Genomic DNA, 19,796 nt, shown 5'->3' on the forward strand with positions numbered 1-19,796 from the left:
CTGGCTGATAGCATTCGCAGAATTTTGTGGTAGGAATAAGATTAATTTATTTATTCTTTCATCACATGGTTTCAGTATAGTTTAAACGCTCCTGATTATAAGAAAACCCTTCCCGCATCATGTCGATCTAAACTGCATCTCAACAGTGCTTATTTGAAGGGGAAATCTGTTCCCTCTTTAGCAAATTTCCAAAACTGTGCTATTTGCAGAGGGAGAGAGAAATATTACTTTGTAGTTCCCAACAAGATCTGTGTAAACTCTCTGTGTGAGTCTTGATCAGAATGGTATTCCTGACTAATAGTAAGGATGTGAACAAAGACATTTAAGTCTTTCATATAAAAGAACAGATTTTGTTGGAGGGGTTTTTCTGAGCCTCAATTAAAATCATTTAGAAAAGAATTTAGAAAATGTACTTTAACCTGTGACCAGCTTCACCCTGAACTGTTTGCTTTGCATATACAACATTTCAAAAGAAGTTTGGAAATGTCCCCTAAATGTTTCCTGTACATCATAAATTTATCATTAAGAGGACGGTGGATTGGAGAGCTACAGGCATCATCTAGAGGAAGACATTAGAAGTACCTCTATATATTTTACCAAGCTAATTTTTATCATAAAAAGGTTGGATGTCATGTGAACTGTCTAACAACTCAAAGCTGCTTTATAACTCCTTTCTTGAACACACTCTAGCTTATCCCAAACTGTTTTCAAAATAGTCAATTACATAAAAACCTACATAAATCCAAAAATATCAATTAGATGTTTATGTAAAAAATGGATTATTTGTGAGGCAAAGTTTTTTTTTTTTTTTTAAATATTCATGTACCTCTTTGTCACCCTCCTCTTCTCCTCCTTCCTCTAAGGTGAGAGGCGCCAGCTTATCGACTCTCTGTTGCATCAGGTTGACATAGCGGATGGGATTGGACAAGGCTTCAATGACGTCTAAGGAGCAGGGAGGAAAAAAAATGGGTAATGCCTGATGACAAAACAGGATTTCTATTTCCTTTCTCTGCCAGTGACTTACCTGCAAATGTGTCTGGGACGTAGTCCTTCACTTCAACGTAAACAAAGAGGACGGGTAGCATCAGCGTCTGGTTCTTCTCATTCCTTAGGCTGATATACCGATAACCTGAAACACAAATGAGAGACGTTACATTTCTGCAGAGGAAGAAAATCAATGTCTTGTGGATTCACGTTTTAAAATGTCATATTCTTACGCCTGTTAAGTTGTCATGTTTTTTTTTAAACATAGGTGCATTTAATATGGTTTGAAATGACATTAAGAAGAAATGAGTTCTGTCACCTGGACGGATGGCTGAAACGGGCATGATGCGGTGGCCAATAAACTTTCCTCCTTCTTCAAACACTGCTATCCTCAGTGAGGCCAGTGTAGGAAGGACGACCTAAACATAACGTATATACAGGATCAGATAACATCATAGGAATAAAAGCTGAATTTTTTAAAATAACGTTCTAGTCCTGTTTATATTAAGATCCAGTTCATATTTTGATTTTTCACTGTTTGTTTTGATGCATATGCAAGCATTTCTAAACAGAAAGCATTGTACTTTGCTAAATTAAATGATTCTCCCAAACAAATATGCTGTTCTATATTTAAAATGATCCTCTAAACATACACATATTATATGAGTGAAAAGAAGATGAAATGTAAAAATTAATTGTAAGGGTGATGAAGAGCTTTCTTAAAGAAATCTTACCAAATGGTATTAGAACATTTCAGTAAATAAAAAAATAAAAAAAACAAAAATAATAATAAAAAAAGAGTGTATATTATTAAGCATTATCTATTATTTAGCATTACAGATTAATAAGACCAAATGCAGTTCCATACACTCATCGTATTTTACGTCAAGGTATTTATAATTTTATCCTCCAGTAAATTTGTACTTTGCAATTTTGCATTTGTAAGGGAAATCAACTTTATTAAATTTCTTGGACGTTAGGTGAAGTTTCAACATGAAGTTCACTTTTTTGAAAACAATGGCCTCTTCTTCCCAGAGAGGGTTGATGGCATTGCCCTGAGATGTCTTGGTCTTGAATGCTTTCCTCTTGGTGTCCACTGGCAGGCCAAACATGTCGATCTCCACGTATGTGCCTACTTTCTTATCGGTCAGGAATTGACCTGAGATGATCTGTAATAAATGGAAATTCAGTTATTGCTTGACTGAGTGAAGGACCTTCTGGATCCAGAACCAGATCAAAAACATAATCACATTTTGCAACTGGTCGTGCAATGTTCTCATTGAACCCTGACCCGATTTTGAGTAATAAAACCACACTCTGCCAGATGTTATTCACACAGACCGACCTACAGCAGCTGAATGGGATCAATATGAACACACACACCTTAACAGACAGTGTGTTGGCGACTATCCCGTCTACTGTGCTCTCAGTGAAAGGATCGAAGTGTTTGTCCGGCCGTCTCATGAACTCTGGTTTCAGTCTGTAGCCACATTTCCCATTGTACTCATACATGCCTAGGTTCAGCTGCATCGATAAGTCTGAGGATGATAGACAGGATTTATTTTGTTCTGCACGCTGTAGACGAATGAAGCTTTTAGCCAATTAGATTTATCAAAAAGATGTTGCTGTCTTCCCTCACCAATGGTTTGGAAGTTGAGAGCTACCAGCTGACAGCCGGCGTTCCAGAAGAGCTGGGGGTTGTAGTTGGATGAATCTACTCGAGTTCCTTTAGGGTAGATCCTGCTCAGCTGCAGCTTGTTGTATCTGCGCACAATCGGTTAAGTAAAGAACAGCTGCATATAAATGCACAGCTTTGTCACCAAACTACAAAGCACTCCACAGTGCGTTGTAGAAATAAGTTGAAATAATAAAGGCGGAGGAATGCCACCAAAGTCCTCAGCTTCACCTTAAAACAACAACCAGACCTTTAAAAACTAGACCCCAAAAGCTCATCCAAATGTTTTCTGTCAATGCTGAGTCTCTGTGATGGCTTCAATGTAAACTGTGTCAAAAGTTCTGGACTATGTCAGACACAAATTTAACCACACGTTTGGTCATAGCTGGAAACAGTGCGTGGTCAAAGTGCAATTCGCTGTGAGACATACGTTTACTTAACAGGTCGATATTTAAGTCTATATGTGAAATTTTTACCTTTTTTTAAAATGAATTCACCATAAAATCAAGCCAATTTGTATTTAAAAATAATTAAAATTGTAGTTTGTATTATCTGCGCTCTCCTAAAAGAACTGCTAAAATAAATAATTAAGAAGCTAAACAATTATGACTATCGCATTACAGATGCATTTATGACATAAACTGTCTCGTTACTGCTGTTATGGAGTGAAATCGCAACACAGAATGAAAGGAGATGAAAAAGCACAGAAGCAGAGTGAAGTTGGCCTCTATCTGCTTTAAGTCATTACCGTCAGAGCAGAAACCAGACGAACATAACAACAAATGTTTTCCAGACAGTAAAAAGCAGAACGCTGTGCTTGAAGAAGGATACTCCACAAACTCTACTGGAGACTTTGTCAGTTGCTCCAAAGCTTTGGTCTCTACAAAGGAGGACATCTGGAAGCTCCGGTTGATCTCTGCAGGTCAACGCAGGAACATTGAATAAAGCAGCTGCAGTTTTCAAATGCAATTAGTTTCTCATTGTTAGAATAGGCATTTAAACTACATTGTATGTTGGTATTATTCCCACACGTCTTACAAGAAGCATTAATTTTTATTTAATTATCTTCTACTTAAGTAAAACACATAATTGTTCACAGTTATATAATACAGAATACAGGAAAAAATTAACATGGTTATTTTTTCTCCGTATGCCTAAATGACTATTACACTTGTAAAATGTCGATCAGTCTTGCTTACTTTTGGACGCCTCGAAGCAGTAGAACTTGACAGGCTGGATGTAGATGACCAGGTTGGACATCTCCTCTGTGGCGAACGCCTCACTGCCTGCTGTGCCCTGAGCATGAAGAGACGCAACATCTTTAATCTGTTCTCACACTCTTTCCCATCCTGCAACGGATATGAGCTGGTTGAAAAACATCATTCTAAGTGAATTATTCACAAAGTTGATCTGGCTGCCACATCAGCATGCTGAGGTGACAAAATCTTCATTGCTGCAGACAGAGCAGCTGCACAGTGTAGCATTAGGTTAAACTGTGTTCTGATGAAAAGTATATACTTTGCGGCAAAATTTTGGAAGTACATGTGCTAATTTTGAAGCAGTGGCGCTTATGTGTAGATATGGTATACTCTAGCTTAATGTTGGAGTAGTGGGAGGGAAACACTTGAGTGCTAGAGAAGAATCCAGCTAAGGAAGTGTATAGTCACCATGGGTCAAGAAAAATTAGAAAAAAACAAATCTGCTGTAAGCAACAGGGGGCCAGTAGTTCACTTCAATTTAAAAGGGAAGCAAAATAAAATTCTTTATCAACTGGAGTTTAGCTTACATTGATTCATTTTGCTATCGTTTCAAAAGCTTGAAATCCAGCGAAACAACACTGCTATCTAGGTAAAGACAGTTTTAAAAAGTACAACTACACTGGTGTCCACCTGTACAACAGATTGAACTGGAAATAAGTCAGCTTTATGGAGAAATGGATGGCGTAACAGAAAAGCCAGTGGCTCAAAGAAAGTGAAGAAACCAATCAAAAGAAAGGTGGCTTTGAGTTAGGGCCCCCTCTGAAGACCCTAAAGCTGTTAGCAGAAAATTGCTCAGATACTTCTTCATGTCCAGTGCAGTAAAGACCAGTTCAGAAGATCACTGTTGCAATAACCTTCAACAAAGCCTCTGCGACAGAAGAGGTGAACCCTTGGGGATAAAATGCATCGCCTCCCTGCTTTGGACACAATCTTTTATTTGTTTTTTTTCCTTTTGGTTAACAATAACCTGCAAAAATCTTTTCTGTTTTTTCAGTTTGGAATTACTGAAGCATTTTTCAATCTCAGTGTGAAGTGGTCTTTTGAATACAGCAAGGACTAATGGTCATCGTAGAACAAAATCAGATTGAAAAGGGTTTGTACTCAAGGTAAGAGGAAACAAAATTATTGTATATAGAAAAAAAAAATAAAACATTTGCGGGCAACCTCAGATGTGCAAACTATTCAAACAATTATAAATCATGAGCAGTATTTAAAATCTGTGGCTTGCAGAAAGATAAAACTTTTCATGTTCAATCACATCACGACCATACATATTTAGATCCTGGTAAATGTTCCTGAAATTTTGTAGCTGAATGTAAATTAGTACAAACATTTTTAGAAATTAAAACCTGAGAAAGTTGGCATGAATATCTATCTAACTGATAACCTCAATAAAATTCAGTACAAATAAAAGTAAGTAACTAAATAGAAGCCAGATGTGTATAATTATGTCTCCATAACAATATACAGGAACAGCATCATGAAGATAGAGTCAGATAAAATATCCACATGCAAAACAAAGTTTTTTTTGCAGAAAATCAACACAACTACTGGAAAAAAATTAATTGATTACTTTCATATGAATGAAAGTCATGAGATACTTTTAATTATCAGCAAATACAAAAGTATGAGCAAGTCTATTACAGGCACAGAGCCTGAATGCAAGATAATTAAATAAATAGTTAACATTAATTGCAGTCTCTTTGCAATATAGACATTGCTGAATCACTCCATCCAATCAGGCTGAGCTTGAGCTGTTTAGCAAAGAAGAATCACCACAGGTTTTCCTCCATCAAAGTGCAAAAGATTATTGAAACCTCAAAGAGCTGGTGGTGGTTCAGTTGGAGATCAAAAAAAGTCGGAACAATTTGTGAGAAAAAAAAAAAGTACAACCCTCTTGATATGTGTGCCACTTCCCTCCATACACACCTCATCCATGGAGCCCTTTTTACAGTCATCATCATCGTCATCGTCCTCATCGCTTTCGGCTTCCACCTCACCTAAAATAGGAGTTGCAGTTAACTTAAAACGAATTGTAAAAGTTTATTTGACATTTCCACAAAGACGAAGTAAACGTCTCACTGACCTTTTTAAATATTGATCATCTTTTCGTAGCTTTATTTAGTAATAAGTTCTATCAACTCACCTTAAAATAACAAGGCGAATCTACCACCAACTGATGGAGCTCAGTGACAAATATTTGTTTTAATATTTCTAAGCTGAAACTCACCCAGCCTCTCTGCATGCATAATGAGAGACCGACTCAGTATCTTCATGTATATCTTAGCTCACACTGACACAGGAAATTATGTGTAAGATAATTGTCAAAGTGACTAACAGCTCCAGCCTAATGAGGACCACACAAAAGATTTTAGGCTTAGGTCATCACTCACCAATAGACTTTCTGCCATGTGGTCTCAGGTTGAGCTCAGTGCCGTCAGAGGGTTGTGACGAATCAGCCATCTCTTCTTTAGTTGAACCTTGGAGGGAAAAAAAAACAAAAACAAAAAGAATTTTCATTTTGGTTGCTTTTTTTTCAAACTCCATTCACTGTTTGCACTCTATTTTTGATTAATTTGCTAAAATAGATAAAAACTGATTTATTTTACTCTTTCAATGCCACTACACTGATAAAAAAATGCAGTCTTTACAGGTTGACCAAATTATTGCTTCTGAATGTACAAGTTAAAGGGATTTTGGATTGCGGTGGCACAGGAGTAAAGCTCAACCCATGTGTGGAAAGTCCTCAATGTGGCAGGTTGCTCAGTTTCGAGTCCTGGATGACCCCTGATGACCTTTGTTGCACATATTACCCACTTTCCTGTCTGACCACTCTCAAATAAAGACTCACTATCTAAAAAAAACAAAAAAAGATTTGGCGCTGGCATACTCATGTTCTATCACCAGGGGGCAGTGTGCGCAAGAAATACAGCATAAATTCGAGGAATAAGAGGTGGACTTTACACACACACACACACACACACACACATTTGAAAGCCCAAATAAAATGTGCGGCACACTACAGCCTGGCTGTTAACAGATCTGAGAAAACTCAAGCCAGGGAGCAGCTGTGATATCGTCACAACATAATGCACACACAGCTGCACGCACACAAACACACACCGACAAGTTGACGGCTGCCTCTGGCTAGTGTTTAAGGAGCCCCAGAAGGTGTGTGCAGCAGCCAATAATATCCTGGACTGATGGAAAGAGCCATAAAAATGATAAAATGCAGAACAACAATAGGGTTTTGCTTCGCTGCTTCAGTCTCTGGGCGCCAGAGAAGTTTTGGTCCACAGCTTATTTTGAGCCAGATGGTTACATTTTACATCATAAAACATGAGCGTCAGTGTCTCTTGCTAAGATTTACTTATTTTTTGGGGGGGATATTTGAAAGCATCTGTGCGATATCAGGTGTGCCGTACCTGCACTGGGGGAGGACGGCTCACATATGCTGGAGGAGTCACTGTAAGTGTTGGAAACCTGCTCAGCGAGCTTTTTCTTGGTGCTTCCTTCGGTTTTGTGATGTTTCTTTTTATTCTTCACCAGGATCTTCCCCATCAGCTCCATGGGGCTGGGAAGTGGGACTCCAGTGTCGAGCTGAAAGGAGTGCAGACGAAGATGGAGAGACAGACAGATAACTGTGAAAAAGTGGGGAATGTGTGTCAGTTCAGATTTCCTAAAATCGCAGAGAAAAACGGAAAACGTAAACGAAGTGCAAAATTTGCTTATGATGTCTTATTTCAGGGTGTTCAAAATGTAAATTCGTGTTAGTGAGAAGAAGGAAAAAAAAGTTCTCTGGAGATCCTAAGAAGCTGTGCTGATCATTACAGATCAACACCTCAATCAGCGTCTTGGGAGGAAACTGAACATTAAACCCAAACTCATAAGAGAGCGAGCCTGAAGTCGGCAGAGTTTTGAATTATTAATGGGATGCACTGCTTTAGGATCACTGTGTTTAGCCTAATCAATAATTCATCTCTTAAAAAAAAAAGTTTGCAGTAATGATGAGTACATGTACACATGCACAGCTACAGCGTTAACAACTTATCAGCCATGAACATGTTCTTGTTTGCTCAGTCTTTCTGAATGTTTACAAAAGGGAGTTTGATGATTCACGCAGCAGATTCAGACAAGTTTTAACAGCCTAATAACCTACTTTCTATCACCAGCAGACAGACTTGATGCCTCTGTGCTGTTGTTGCAGGGAAATGACGCTAAAACGATTAGACATCCTGTTTGCATTGGCCTCAAATGGTTCTACTCACACCGTTGGAATATGCATTAAATCTTGACTCCAAGCAGATGAAATAAAAAGATTTAAAAAAATGTATCTATTGAAGTAAAGCACAGCTGTATTCAGGTCAGCTTTCTCTAAAATCCCAGAACTGTTGTTTGTGCACTTTACCATGTAAATGTTACACACTTTATGCTTTAATTAAAATGTCAAAAGCAGCATCTCTTGAGCCACCGTTGCCTTTCACCTATCACAACATACCGTGAATAATCACAGTCATGAAAAATGCTATAGTTGCACTGTGTAGGACAAAATAAAAGAAATATTTGATTTCAGTTTGTGCTGCTCTTTGTTGGTTTATTAGGTTACAGTTTTCCTGGATGAAAAATTGGATACAATACATAGAAGTTTGAACTTCTATGGCTGCAGACTTTACATGTAGCAAACCAACATGAACCAATTAAAGAAGGGAATCTCATTATATAGATTTGCTTGCCAATTGTAACACAAAGTGATATAAATTACAGAAAATTTCAAACCGAAATTCTCACTCTGGACAAATAAAGGAGGATTTTCAGGATGGAAATGGCAATCGAGTGAAATCATAGTTATGCACTCAGAATTTGGTTGGGTTTCCTTTTCCACTGGATCATTCCAGTGTGACATGGAGACGGTCAGGCTCTGGCTCCGCTGACGGGTTGAAGAAGCTCAGGTTGATTCGATAGGAGCCTTAAGCTTGTCTGCATTGTTTGCATATCTTCCTCTCGAGAAAACCCCTTTTCTTCGTGGGATTTAGTTCAGGACAGTTTGTTGGCCAGTCGAGCATCGTGATATCATTCTCATTCAACCAGCTTATGGTACCTTCAGCAGTGTGGGCAGGTGGCAGGTCTCGCTCAAGAAATGAAATCAGCATGTTCATAAAGCTCATTGGCGTTTCCTGGTTGAATGCTGAACTCGCCTCAGACTTGATAAAACACAGCGGACCCACATGGATGACATGTCACCACAAATCATCCCCGACTGAGAAAACATCACACTTCTAGCAAAGTGGATCATTCCAGGCTCTGTGACCTTGATTTACAAATTAAGTGAAAAATATATTAAGAAGAACTTTGGACCACTAATCCAGAGTCCAGTCCATTTTCTCGTTAGCCCGGGAAAGACATTTCTAATACTGTCTCTGTTGCAGAAGTGATTAAACACAATGAATGCGGCAGCCGCAGGCAATGCATCATGAATCCCCTTGAAGCTCTTGAATGGGATTTGGTTTATGATTCTCCCAAGGATGTTATTATCTCTGAAGCTTTTGGACCATTTTTTTTACTCTACGTCAACATTTTATGGAGGTAACTTAGCTGAACAACCAGCAAAGCCCTTTTGAGGCTTGAATCTTAGTGGAGAGAATCAGAGACTGTCAGCAGGACAACTCTTAAGACTATATGACATATTTGTTCTGTATTTAAAGGCTTTTTTAAAATTTGCCTAATGTTGTATTCAGATTTTCAGAGAGATTTAAGTTTGAATTTAAATATGTCTCTCTTTATATAATGGCTCTATATAATGAGCAGGTTACTTTTTGACCTGGATTACGAAAATAAAATTAAACTTGTAACAATAGTCGCTCATATCGATTTTCTCCTGGAGTTTAACCTTCATGTTTCTGACATAACCTTTACACTGAAAAACAAGTTCCCCTTTAATTTAAACTAATGTCAGTTTCTACCTTTATGTTGTTAAACTTTGCAGGAAAACAAATAATTCAATCGAAAGCCAGTTGATACATAGCGCGGCAAGTCAGACCAGTGACAGTGATGGAGAACTGACATTTCAGCCTGAAGCTGCGTCATTTTCGTCTTTGGTGGGTGGAATATTGTTTTGCAGTCTTCTGTCTGCACTCGCTTCCACGTATTATTCTCAGTCCTGTCTGCGTTCTGCCTGAGCGCATCGCTGCTGCTTGCCAATTCTGGTTTGTCGGCTGCTTCAAACGGGATTGAAAAGAACTTCAAGACAAACACTTTCATTTTTAAAAGGATGTACATATTTTTCAGGTATTGCGATGAAGATATTTGTACTACACGACCTTCACGGGTATCGTAGCTAACGCAATGAAGCACCATTGCTGTTTACTGAACAGACTGCTTACAGCGTCGGTGTAAAAAAATAAAAATAAAGCTAATGAATTTGTCGGAGCTCATTGAAAAAATGCATAATTTCTTCTGAAAAAGTGCTTCAAATGCAAGTGATTTTCTAATGCATATCTAAAAGCCTTTGATATGATAGCCGCATCTACTAAAATAAATTGTAAAATGAGATTGCTTGTTTTAAAAATATGCCAAATAATATGTTTTGACATTGTATCACAGGTTCTTATTCACAGTTTCAAAGCTACTGGGTAGTTTGCGCCACACTGAACATGGAGCAGAGAAAGCAAAGCTTGGAGTTGTTCGAGCAGATCAGAAAGAGAAGACTCTCTCCAAGTGGCTTCATGTCCGTGTGGCCATAGTGGCTAATATAATTAAAATCTTTAAGATTCATGGAGCTCTAGCCAATCTCCTAGAGTGGACCTGAGAGTAAATGCGACCCAGAATGATGACATGGATAGTGCTGAAGAGCCATCCACACCACTGCAGTGAGTGGACGGAGGAAGACCACGGAGGAAGACCATGGAGGGCTAACCCTAATAATTTTTAACAAACCCAGATAAGCAGAAGAAAATGGATGAAAAGTGGAAATCAAAAGCAACGTTTGATTTGTGTTAAATATTGAATAATCCACAAAGGATATAAATCAGCTTTACGTTTTAAGTAGTATAGAGATAATTGTGCTTTTTACCCTGCTTTTTTTCATCGTGGAAGGTAACCAACAAATTAGCCTGCATCAGTAAATGTAGTGAAAAACATCTTTGTAAAGAGGAGATGAAGGAGGAAGTTCAGTTCCACAAAATCTTAATCCTCTTTATCCTCACCCTTGGTTGAGCTGGAACCAATCTGGCTGTATTACCCTATCTGACTGCGCCTACAGACTCACAGAGCTGATATTCTGTTCGATATGCTGTATACATGTCTGCCTCGCTGCCAGAGGGGAGTGGTTGTCATTGCTCTCACCTTTCCCAGTTATTACAAGCTCAGTGGTAAAAAAAAAAATCTCATTCTTCAGAGGTTCGTTCCCTCTCTGTTCCTCCAGCTCCGCCCTCGGTGTGCCTCTCGTTTTCTCCCTCCCCTTCACTTCACTTTCCCTCCACTGCCGCTCTATTCAAAAGGCTTCTCCCTGATAATACTTCAATGTCAAACCCTGTCAGAGGGCTGTAGTTCTCAGATGGATGCGTCTTTGGCAGGCGGCAGGACTGGTGGAACTCCCTGCGTGTGTGAGATAATGCTGCCTCAGAGTGGTGGGAACTTTCGCTCCTCCACGGTGACAACAGGGACAGCAATTTTCCTGCTGAAAAATGCGAGGGGAATAACTTCTGTGCTAAACTGTGTGTGTGTGCTGCATGGGTGCGTGTGTGTGTGCGTTTTCAAGTTTGGAGAGTGTGTGCATGTGAGAGTTTGTACAACAAGTGTCTATATTTGCCTGGCGCGGGATGCCTGCGTCATCACACACACAAAGACGTCTTTTGGGTGGAGGGGGGGCTCGAGGGAGGGTTGAACATTTGGCCACAAAGGGACAATGCAAGCTTTTCTCTAGTAACCATGGCAACAGAGGAAAGGCTGATAAAGGGGTGCCAAGGAAAGCCATGTTGTGATTACAGCATAAAACACTTTCATTTAATCTTAAACGCCTGTCATTTCCAGTCTCAGTGATGGCACAGAGGTGACGCAGACGAAAAGGAGTGATTCTGCGATGAGTCATCTGAAGTTGGCTTCTGCGGCTTGTAAACAGTTGCTGGTGTGTGTGAGTGGAAGAGACAGACATTCTGGAGAAGCTACGAGAATTTGCAGCAATTTCTATATTTCTGTTTAAATACATTGGTCTACATGTAAACAAGGCGACACCTGTTGCTTGAGTTCCTTTCACAGTAACACCGATATTGCAAGCCTTCATCTTGGCTTGATCACATGTAATACCTTGAATAACCTTTTTTACTTGTTTACATTTGTCACATTGCAACGACAAATATTGAAGAAGGACTTTGCGGCGATTTTATTTATCAAGTTCCTAATTATGAAGTGGGATTCAAGGAAAGTGCGAACATTTATTTTCAATCTTTGCTGCGGATTCGCAATTAGATTTTCTCTGAACTTGTTTTTATTTTTTATTGTGTCTTTTTTTAAATTTTTATTTGTACCTCTCTGTTATTAAAAAAATAAATAAATAAAGTTGGTCTTTTGCAACTAAGTGTCCAGCAGCTGCATCTGTGTGCAATTGTGGGAGTCAGAAATGTAATAGTTTACTTCTGTGTATTTGCTGACTGGTACATTGGTGCATTCAATCACCATTTCCATGTTTTCCTTTAGTTACTTTTCCGTTAGTTACTTTCCTTTAGTTACTTTAAAAACAGTCAGTTCTTACTTTTCAACCTTCTAAGAACCACATGCAAACGCTCCTTTGGTTCCTGAGTGCACTCTTCCGTGGGTTAATGCCTCCTGAACACTTCACTGCCTGCCATGTTTTATGTATCGGGGTGCGTGTTAAGAAGAGAAGGAGCTGCTGAAAGTGTGAATGTCAGAGTGAGAATGTGCACATGTAGAGTGTGTTCGAGCGTCCTGTGTACTCACAGGATATTTCTCCAGTGGTTCCATCAGTAGTGCGTCTCCAAATATTGACCGGCAGTACTCTGCCATCTTCGCCTGCTGCTTTGGTCTTCGATTCAACCCACACACACACAAACACGCAAGCACAAAAGCACAGAGAAACAATCATGATTTCTCCGCTAAATGTCAATACACTGAATATTTATGTTCCTTCGCTGACATTCCCTAGCAGATATTAAAGTTAGAACAACCAATCAAAATGTTCTCCACATCCCGGTAACTGACAGCTGGCGAATGCTTTGTGCTCATCAAAAAGGTCAAAACCGGTTTGCGCCGACTTGAAGCGGTTTGCCGACTTACGAGTCCACGTGGTTCTCGAAAGACAGGATGACGGGAAACGGTGAGGTCTTGAAGGCACACTCTGCAATCGCCTCGATCACTTCCTGAACACAGAAGCAAACAAACGAGATCCTGAAAAACAGCAACGTGTCCATTTACCCAGGTTCAGATATGACTTTATTTTAAAGCATTCCTGACAGCCGGTCATATGAAGTGAGATCATTACACAGAAAGGGAGTCAATATCAGTAAAATAAGTTCAATCACTGCACTGTTTTGATTTCCCAATCATTAACGTCTGTTTTACATGACTAATGAGGTTCTGTCACATTCAGAGGACCCAGTCTGAAATCAGTCTTCTGAACCACTGATCGTCTAAATCAATTACACTGTTGTTAACAACAGTGTCAGTTAAGCTAATGCCTTCATTTCCATTTGCACCACGTCTTTCAATATAATCAGCAGCCTTCTTTATCTTTAGCTCTCCTCCATCTTTCTCAGCTTCCCTCTTTTTGCATTCCACTTTAATTCCATTAGGCTCCTTCTCTTAGTCAAATTAGATTACAATTTCCAGCATCAATCAATTCACCCATTAGTTTTTTTTTCTCTTGACATCTACTCAATTCTTAAGAGTTTAAAGCTACATTTTTCCTCTTTTGAAGAATTTTTCCTTATTGTGCTCTCCCCCTCTTATGACCTTGATAAATTGCCCCCTGGCTCTTCTCTTTAGGACTATTCAGTGCATCTGTGTCTCACTTTTTGATTTCCTTCATTTCTTTATCTGCCTTTCTTTCTCTACTCTTTACCCTTATAGTGTTTGTTGATGCTGTCAGTATTTCAAAACCAGCTCTAAACGACCAAATGGCAGAATAAAAATTTCTTTAAAATAATGTTAAGTTATGGATTTATTGCATTTTCTAATTTAAATGAGTTTTGGTCACATAGTTGATATATTTGGAGTTTTGAAATTATTTTTTTACATTTTTAGATTCAGACAACTAAAGTGAAAATAAGACTTCATGGATGTTGCTTGAGGTGGAGAGAAAGACATGCATGGTCAAATTGTGTTCGAGTTTGGTCCTTGTTGCTTGGAGACCAGAGGAAGTGGTGTGTTTTTAAGACTGTAGCTTGATATACGCAGGTATATCTGTCAGGTGGTCAAAGAGAAGCCTTGAGATTGCATTTACAAATGATGATGAGGAGGAGGAAGAGCAGCCTGCTGCTAGAAGGAATGCAGGTTCATAAAATGCTCTGATTTAACAGAGTTTGGTGTCATTCTGAAGCATCACTGACACAAATGTTTCATTTTTCAGAATAAGTAAAAAGGGACTTGAAAGCTGCAGGACCTTGAACTGATCAGCTCATAGTCAGCAAACACAAACTGGTATTTATTTACTGGATCCACAGCTTACTTTCAGGCCCCCAACAGCTTTCTCAGAAAGTCCAGTCAGTTCCTATAAAAGTTCATATTAATTGAATTAACAATGCAGGATTTTTTGTTTAAACAAATAACAGGACATACTGATCCTAACATGATGAAAAAACTGATAAGGTGCAGCAGTAAGGATGGAGTTTGGACAATTTTTCTCTTTTAGCACAGTTAATTTGGATGTTTTTCCTCATCATTCTGTGTGCATACTTTCTCTGTGCACTTTGCAGCATAGGGTTGTGGAATAGACACAAAACTCACCAATGGCGGCGGATGTCATAAAGAACAGTCGTACAAATTCAAAAAAGTGTTTCCTTTGTTCTTCGGTTCATAATAATTAATCACTGACAGATTGTGCATGCAAGCATGAAATAAGTAATGTTTAGGGCCTCAAGCAGTGTTTAGAAACATACATGAGTCTGTAATGAAAAGCACAGCAGGGGGGCTTCAGACTCAAGAGAACATGAATCATGCAACTTCTTAGGAGGCACATTAGTGCAGAAGGCAAAGTTTGCTTGAACTTCTGTGAAGGCAGCATTAATAAGGAATGATAAAATGGGCTGCCTATGTTGCTGTTTAATGCTTTTCTGCACTAACCACTAAAAGCAAACATTTTCCACAGCAGAGACCACAGTTTGATTTAAAAAAAAAAAAATCACACTGCATTTATTTTACAAATCAACTTGGGTCAGACCAATGCAACACAACACATTTGTTGTCCTTTAGTAACTCAAACATCTCCAACTCATATTTCCAAATCTCAATAATTGATCTAAATGGCAGTGCAATAACTAATGTAATGTAGCACAGTAGTGCCCTGAAGTACAATCTGAGGGTGGAGGAGCTCTAAAAGGTTAGAATGAGGCCATGATAAAATGTTTTTTTCTATTTTTTTTCTTCAAATATCATAAGAATACTTTTCCTGCATATGTCAACAGAAAACAAATTTGTTGGATGGAAAATGCTACAGTAACTAGGTTGCAATGCTGATTTAACCTTAAAACTAATTTTGGGGCTTTAGTCTTTTCATAACACCAGCCAACAGTTCTAGTCAATTTGATTAACAAAGAAAGTTAGTATAGAATTTTGGCCAGCACTCTCTAGTTAAAGCTATTGTTTAAGCACAGAAACAATCTCACTGGATAAACGTATCAAACAGGATTAGGGTGAAAAAATCCATAATGCTATGCAGTGGTGGCTGCCAACCAAAAAAGGTCACTAAAGAAGCATTTAGGTAACCCAAACTCCACTGAGCGGAAACAGATTTCAAAATCATCTTCTGCTCCAACCCATGATTTAAAGGTTTCAGGGGTTTTTTGGGCTTTTTTTTGCCCGTACCTTAAAGACGATTTCAGTTGTCATTGTAAACCCATGAGTGATGACAGGCTCTTCTTCTGTGGTGCGCCCTTTCCAGCAATCCAGTTCAATACAGCGGCACCCAGACAGGAGGACCTGTTTGTACATCTCAACCGAGGAGTTTCCTGCGAGCTGGCCCGCTGCACAACACACACAAGCACACACCAGCTCATTAATCCTTTCAGTTCCTGGCAAGCAGTGAAACAAACAAACAACAACAACAAAAAACAGTAGAAGTGTCTAATACAGGCAAATCTCTTTAACATGTCGCCATTAGAGAAGCAATTATCACTTTGCATTAGCGGTTTGCTTTCCTGCAACATTAAAAACAGCTCTGCAGAAGCGAGAGGCTCTCACTTCGTTATGCTGATCTTTGCAGAAGCTTTTTTTCCTCAATTGCTTTTGTTTTTCTTCTTTTGGTTAATATCCTTTTAAAACCAGCAAGGGTGGTTTACCAAACATTATTGCATTAGTCACTATCAAACACATGATTAAGACGCCTCTGCAGCAATGACACAAACCTGCCCATTAGAGGTGCACCTCCTGGCTCCCACTTAAAAACAGCAAAACTTGTTTCGCTTCGAAAAGAAGTAAAGGAAGCTGTGTTCGTGAGAAGAAAGCGAAACAGCCCTTGTTTGTTTTTCTCATTTCTGTATTTCGCGGCCTATGAGGTTGGGGCATTACAGCAATTCCATTTTTGTTCCACTGCTCAAGAGGTCTGATTCACTTGAAAGAGTCAGTGCACTTCAGTTTCCTCTCAGAATAGATTTGAATAGATTAATTCTAATATCCATTGAGGAGAAAATGGCCCCCTGTATTGCAAACGCCTCTGTGGCACGATGCCAAGAAGCAGCTACTGTGACTACCAGAAATATTTGACTCATGAATGACAATGAAAGGAGTCTCAGGCTATGACTTGATTGGATAACCTCTTGAGTAGCAACACGGGAAAGGAAGCTTTAGATGCACCACCAGATTTTATTGACTGACCTGCGAGGTATAAAGTTAAACGTTCTCGCTCGCGGCACTTTAATTTTGCTGCTTACTGCATGACTGATTCATTTGTGGAGAAGAATAAAGGATGCATCTGTGCAATTAGACCGATTGAACGTCTCACTTTCTGACTCGCATCTCTGCCCACGTACCTGTGAGGTATGTGTTGTGTGAGGAGTTGATGAAATAGTGAGAGAGTGGAAAGGTCATGTCTTCACTCTGGTCCAGCTTCTCTGGGGGAATGATGCTGTTCTCTTCCCCGTTCAGATATCGGGCAAAGCCCTCCATCGAGATCTGACCTGCATGGAAACAATACGTTTGAAGCAGCCAGGGCGACATAATGCAATCATTTTCTCTCTTTCATCTAAATAACGTCATAGATCCCAGAGTAAAAAACTCTGTTCATACATTTTTAGAAAATTGTCACATAACCACCACAAACTGCACATCTCAGGTGGGAAACGCTTCTCTGCTCAGATTAACTCCACATGACGTAATCCAGGTCAAGTGGAGTAAATCTATAGTGAGACATGAAAGTAAAAAAATTATTTAAAAAAATTATGAAAGAAAAAATCAAGTGGTATGAATGCTTTCGCAAGGCAAACACATCTGTTCTTAGACACCAGTCATACATGTTAGGAGGATGTTCACCTGCTCAAATGTGGGAAATGGCCTCTTTCTGTTGCCATAGCTCAGAACATAAATGTATCTCTCTGTATTTCAAGCTCCACTGACTTTAACAAACATTGTTACAGCTTATAAGTAATACAAGGATCTGTCACATATAAGCAAAGAAAGAGTCTGCCAATGACACGATTCTTTCTTCACTGAGCTGAAAAAAGTACATAAAAGTGAATCTGAGATTAAGTGACAACAAGCTGTTGTCATCCACTGGAAAGACTGTGATCTGCAGCTATATGACCACAACCTTCACACACAAAACCTGCACTGAATCAATGCTGAATTCAAAGCGACCGCTATGGCCAACATGCCGACTCCACCTACACACTCACTCTCCCATAACGTTATTCTAAATATGCTAAGTAATGCGAGTTTGATGGGTGCAGCAGGTCCCTCCGGCCACTTTATGCTAATTAATGCGGTACCGCCCTCTGCAGAGTTGCTGAGCTAATTAACGCTGGCTGCTGTGCGTGACATCTGAGCTCGGTTGCACTGGGTGTCGCGCTCCTCTGTCGACTGTCGGGACGTCTCTGTGCATGACTCAGGTCTGACCTGCATCACACCGACAGTCCCAGTCAAAGGGTTTCCTCAGCTCTCAAGACATTTGTAGACCACAGTGTGGAAAAGTATGTTAACATAGCTGGGATCACATCTATAGTAGAGTGAGACTCTACTGGGGTTACAGCAAAGGTGAGACTGAAAGGTGAAACTACACCTGGGTGGATAGGGATACTGCTATCAGACTGAAATAATGACTTGAAAGACTCATCTTTCAACATCTGAAAATATGACAATGGGCCAGAAATGCTCTGTGAATGGATAATACTTTCAGAGTCTCCTCATATTATATTCAGCATTCTGATCATAGCTTTAAAGCCGGCATAAACTGAAGAAGTACAAAATAATGACAGAACTGAAAAGCTGAATGAAGGATGCAAAATTCAAGAGCATATTTATTAGTTTTAGATCATCTGCAATGAGCCACACATCTGACAAGATCTTGTAAGCATCCAGGAAAACTGAAGTATAAATAAAGAGGTGAAAAGTGGAGGGTGTGTCCTTTGACCAAGGAAAACACCAGACAGCACAGGGATAAATCTGGAGAAATGCCGAAACGGCCTTAGGTTATAAAACAATATCCAAGCATTGAAAATCTCCCAGAGAACTGTTCGATCCGATCCCTGAAAATGGGAAGCAGCGGCAAAATTTCCACATCTCGGGTGGGAAAAGCAGTTTTGGGCAGAATAAGATCAAAACTAAACTTTTTTACCTAAACAGGAAATGTTGATGTGAACCAACATATCAACTGGTGCTTTTTGTGAGCAGTGACTGTGAAACTGGTCAGAGTTGATAGATGGAGGTAAATCCTGACAATCCTGAAAAAAAAACCCTGTTGGGTTCTGCATAAGAGACTAGAATGATTTCCTCTTTTGTAAACCAGATTACTTGGGGATGATTGTTTTGTTTTTCTGTGTGGCTTAAGGAATTCGAGATTTTGTGTTTTATACGTTATCAACATCTTTTGTCCAACAGTTTAAGCTCATTTCCTGGACTGTGGCCTGATGCTTCACTGAAAGCTAAATTCTGCTCCAGTAGTCGGACCGAGTGGAACCATACTGGTCACACACCGCTACACAATATTGCTAATGCTGATGACATATATTAAAGAAAGGCCAGTTCGGTTTAAAAATGACTTTAAGAGCGATAAAACCATGTGGACGAGTCCATGCGAGTGAACGTGAAGGTAACATGTGGAGTTCTGGACGCGTGTGCAGAGCAGATGGCTGCACTTCCTCCGGCTAGATAAATACTTCACAAGGGGAAATCTGTCACGAGGAAGGGGAAGGGCACGCTTCCAGAGAGCCCAGGACAGGATGAGCACACAGCATCGGCGCAAGAGCGGATCACTGCGATCAGAGTCGCTAACTGGGCAATGAAGCTACAAATGCAAGTGGAGTTTTAAAAAAAGGATTTCCTGTAGTTTCAGCCATGCTCAATTATGTTGGAATAAATGTAAAGTAGGTTCTTTACTCTGGAGAGATTATGAAAATCACACCCAATTTTCCGCCTCAGACAATTAAGGCCAATTTATATTCAGTGAAATCCGAAAGAGAACATGCGCATCAGATTAGCATAATGATGGGAAGGTGAAG

At 39.5% G+C, this 19,796-nt stretch overlaps 1 protein-coding gene across 1 annotated transcript in view; it reads right to left on the minus strand.

The window, feature by feature from the left end:
- Positions 1–19,796, minus strand: part of LOC129369013 (1-phosphatidylinositol 4,5-bisphosphate phosphodiesterase beta-1) — a 107,375-nt gene that overhangs the window by 21,443 nt on the left and 66,136 nt on the right. Inside the window, exons 10-24 of the mRNA XM_055044263.1 lie at positions 17,115–17,261; positions 15,952–16,109; positions 13,207–13,289; positions 12,871–12,955; positions 7,344–7,518; positions 6,312–6,398; positions 5,848–5,918; positions 3,859–3,955; positions 3,491–3,575; positions 2,624–2,748; positions 2,368–2,522; positions 1,989–2,153; positions 1,304–1,403; positions 1,025–1,129; positions 827–942 (exon numbers count right to left, since the gene is read on the minus strand). Of these exons, the coding sequence (XP_054900238.1) occupies positions 827–942; positions 1,025–1,129; positions 1,304–1,403; positions 1,989–2,153; positions 2,368–2,522; positions 2,624–2,748; positions 3,491–3,575; positions 3,859–3,955; positions 5,848–5,918; positions 6,312–6,398; positions 7,344–7,518; positions 12,871–12,955; positions 13,207–13,289; positions 15,952–16,109; positions 17,115–17,261 (1,754 nt within the window). The remainder of the gene's footprint in view (positions 1–826; positions 943–1,024; positions 1,130–1,303; positions 1,404–1,988; positions 2,154–2,367; positions 2,523–2,623; positions 2,749–3,490; positions 3,576–3,858; positions 3,956–5,847; positions 5,919–6,311; positions 6,399–7,343; positions 7,519–12,870; positions 12,956–13,206; positions 13,290–15,951; positions 16,110–17,114; positions 17,262–19,796) is intronic.

Source organism: Poeciliopsis prolifica, unplaced genomic scaffold (assembly GCF_027474105.1).
Source record: "Poeciliopsis prolifica strain line A6 unplaced genomic scaffold, Auburn_PproV2 SCAFFOLD020, whole genome shotgun sequence".
NCBI classification, from domain to species: domain Eukaryota; kingdom Metazoa; phylum Chordata; class Actinopteri; order Cyprinodontiformes; family Poeciliidae; genus Poeciliopsis; species Poeciliopsis prolifica.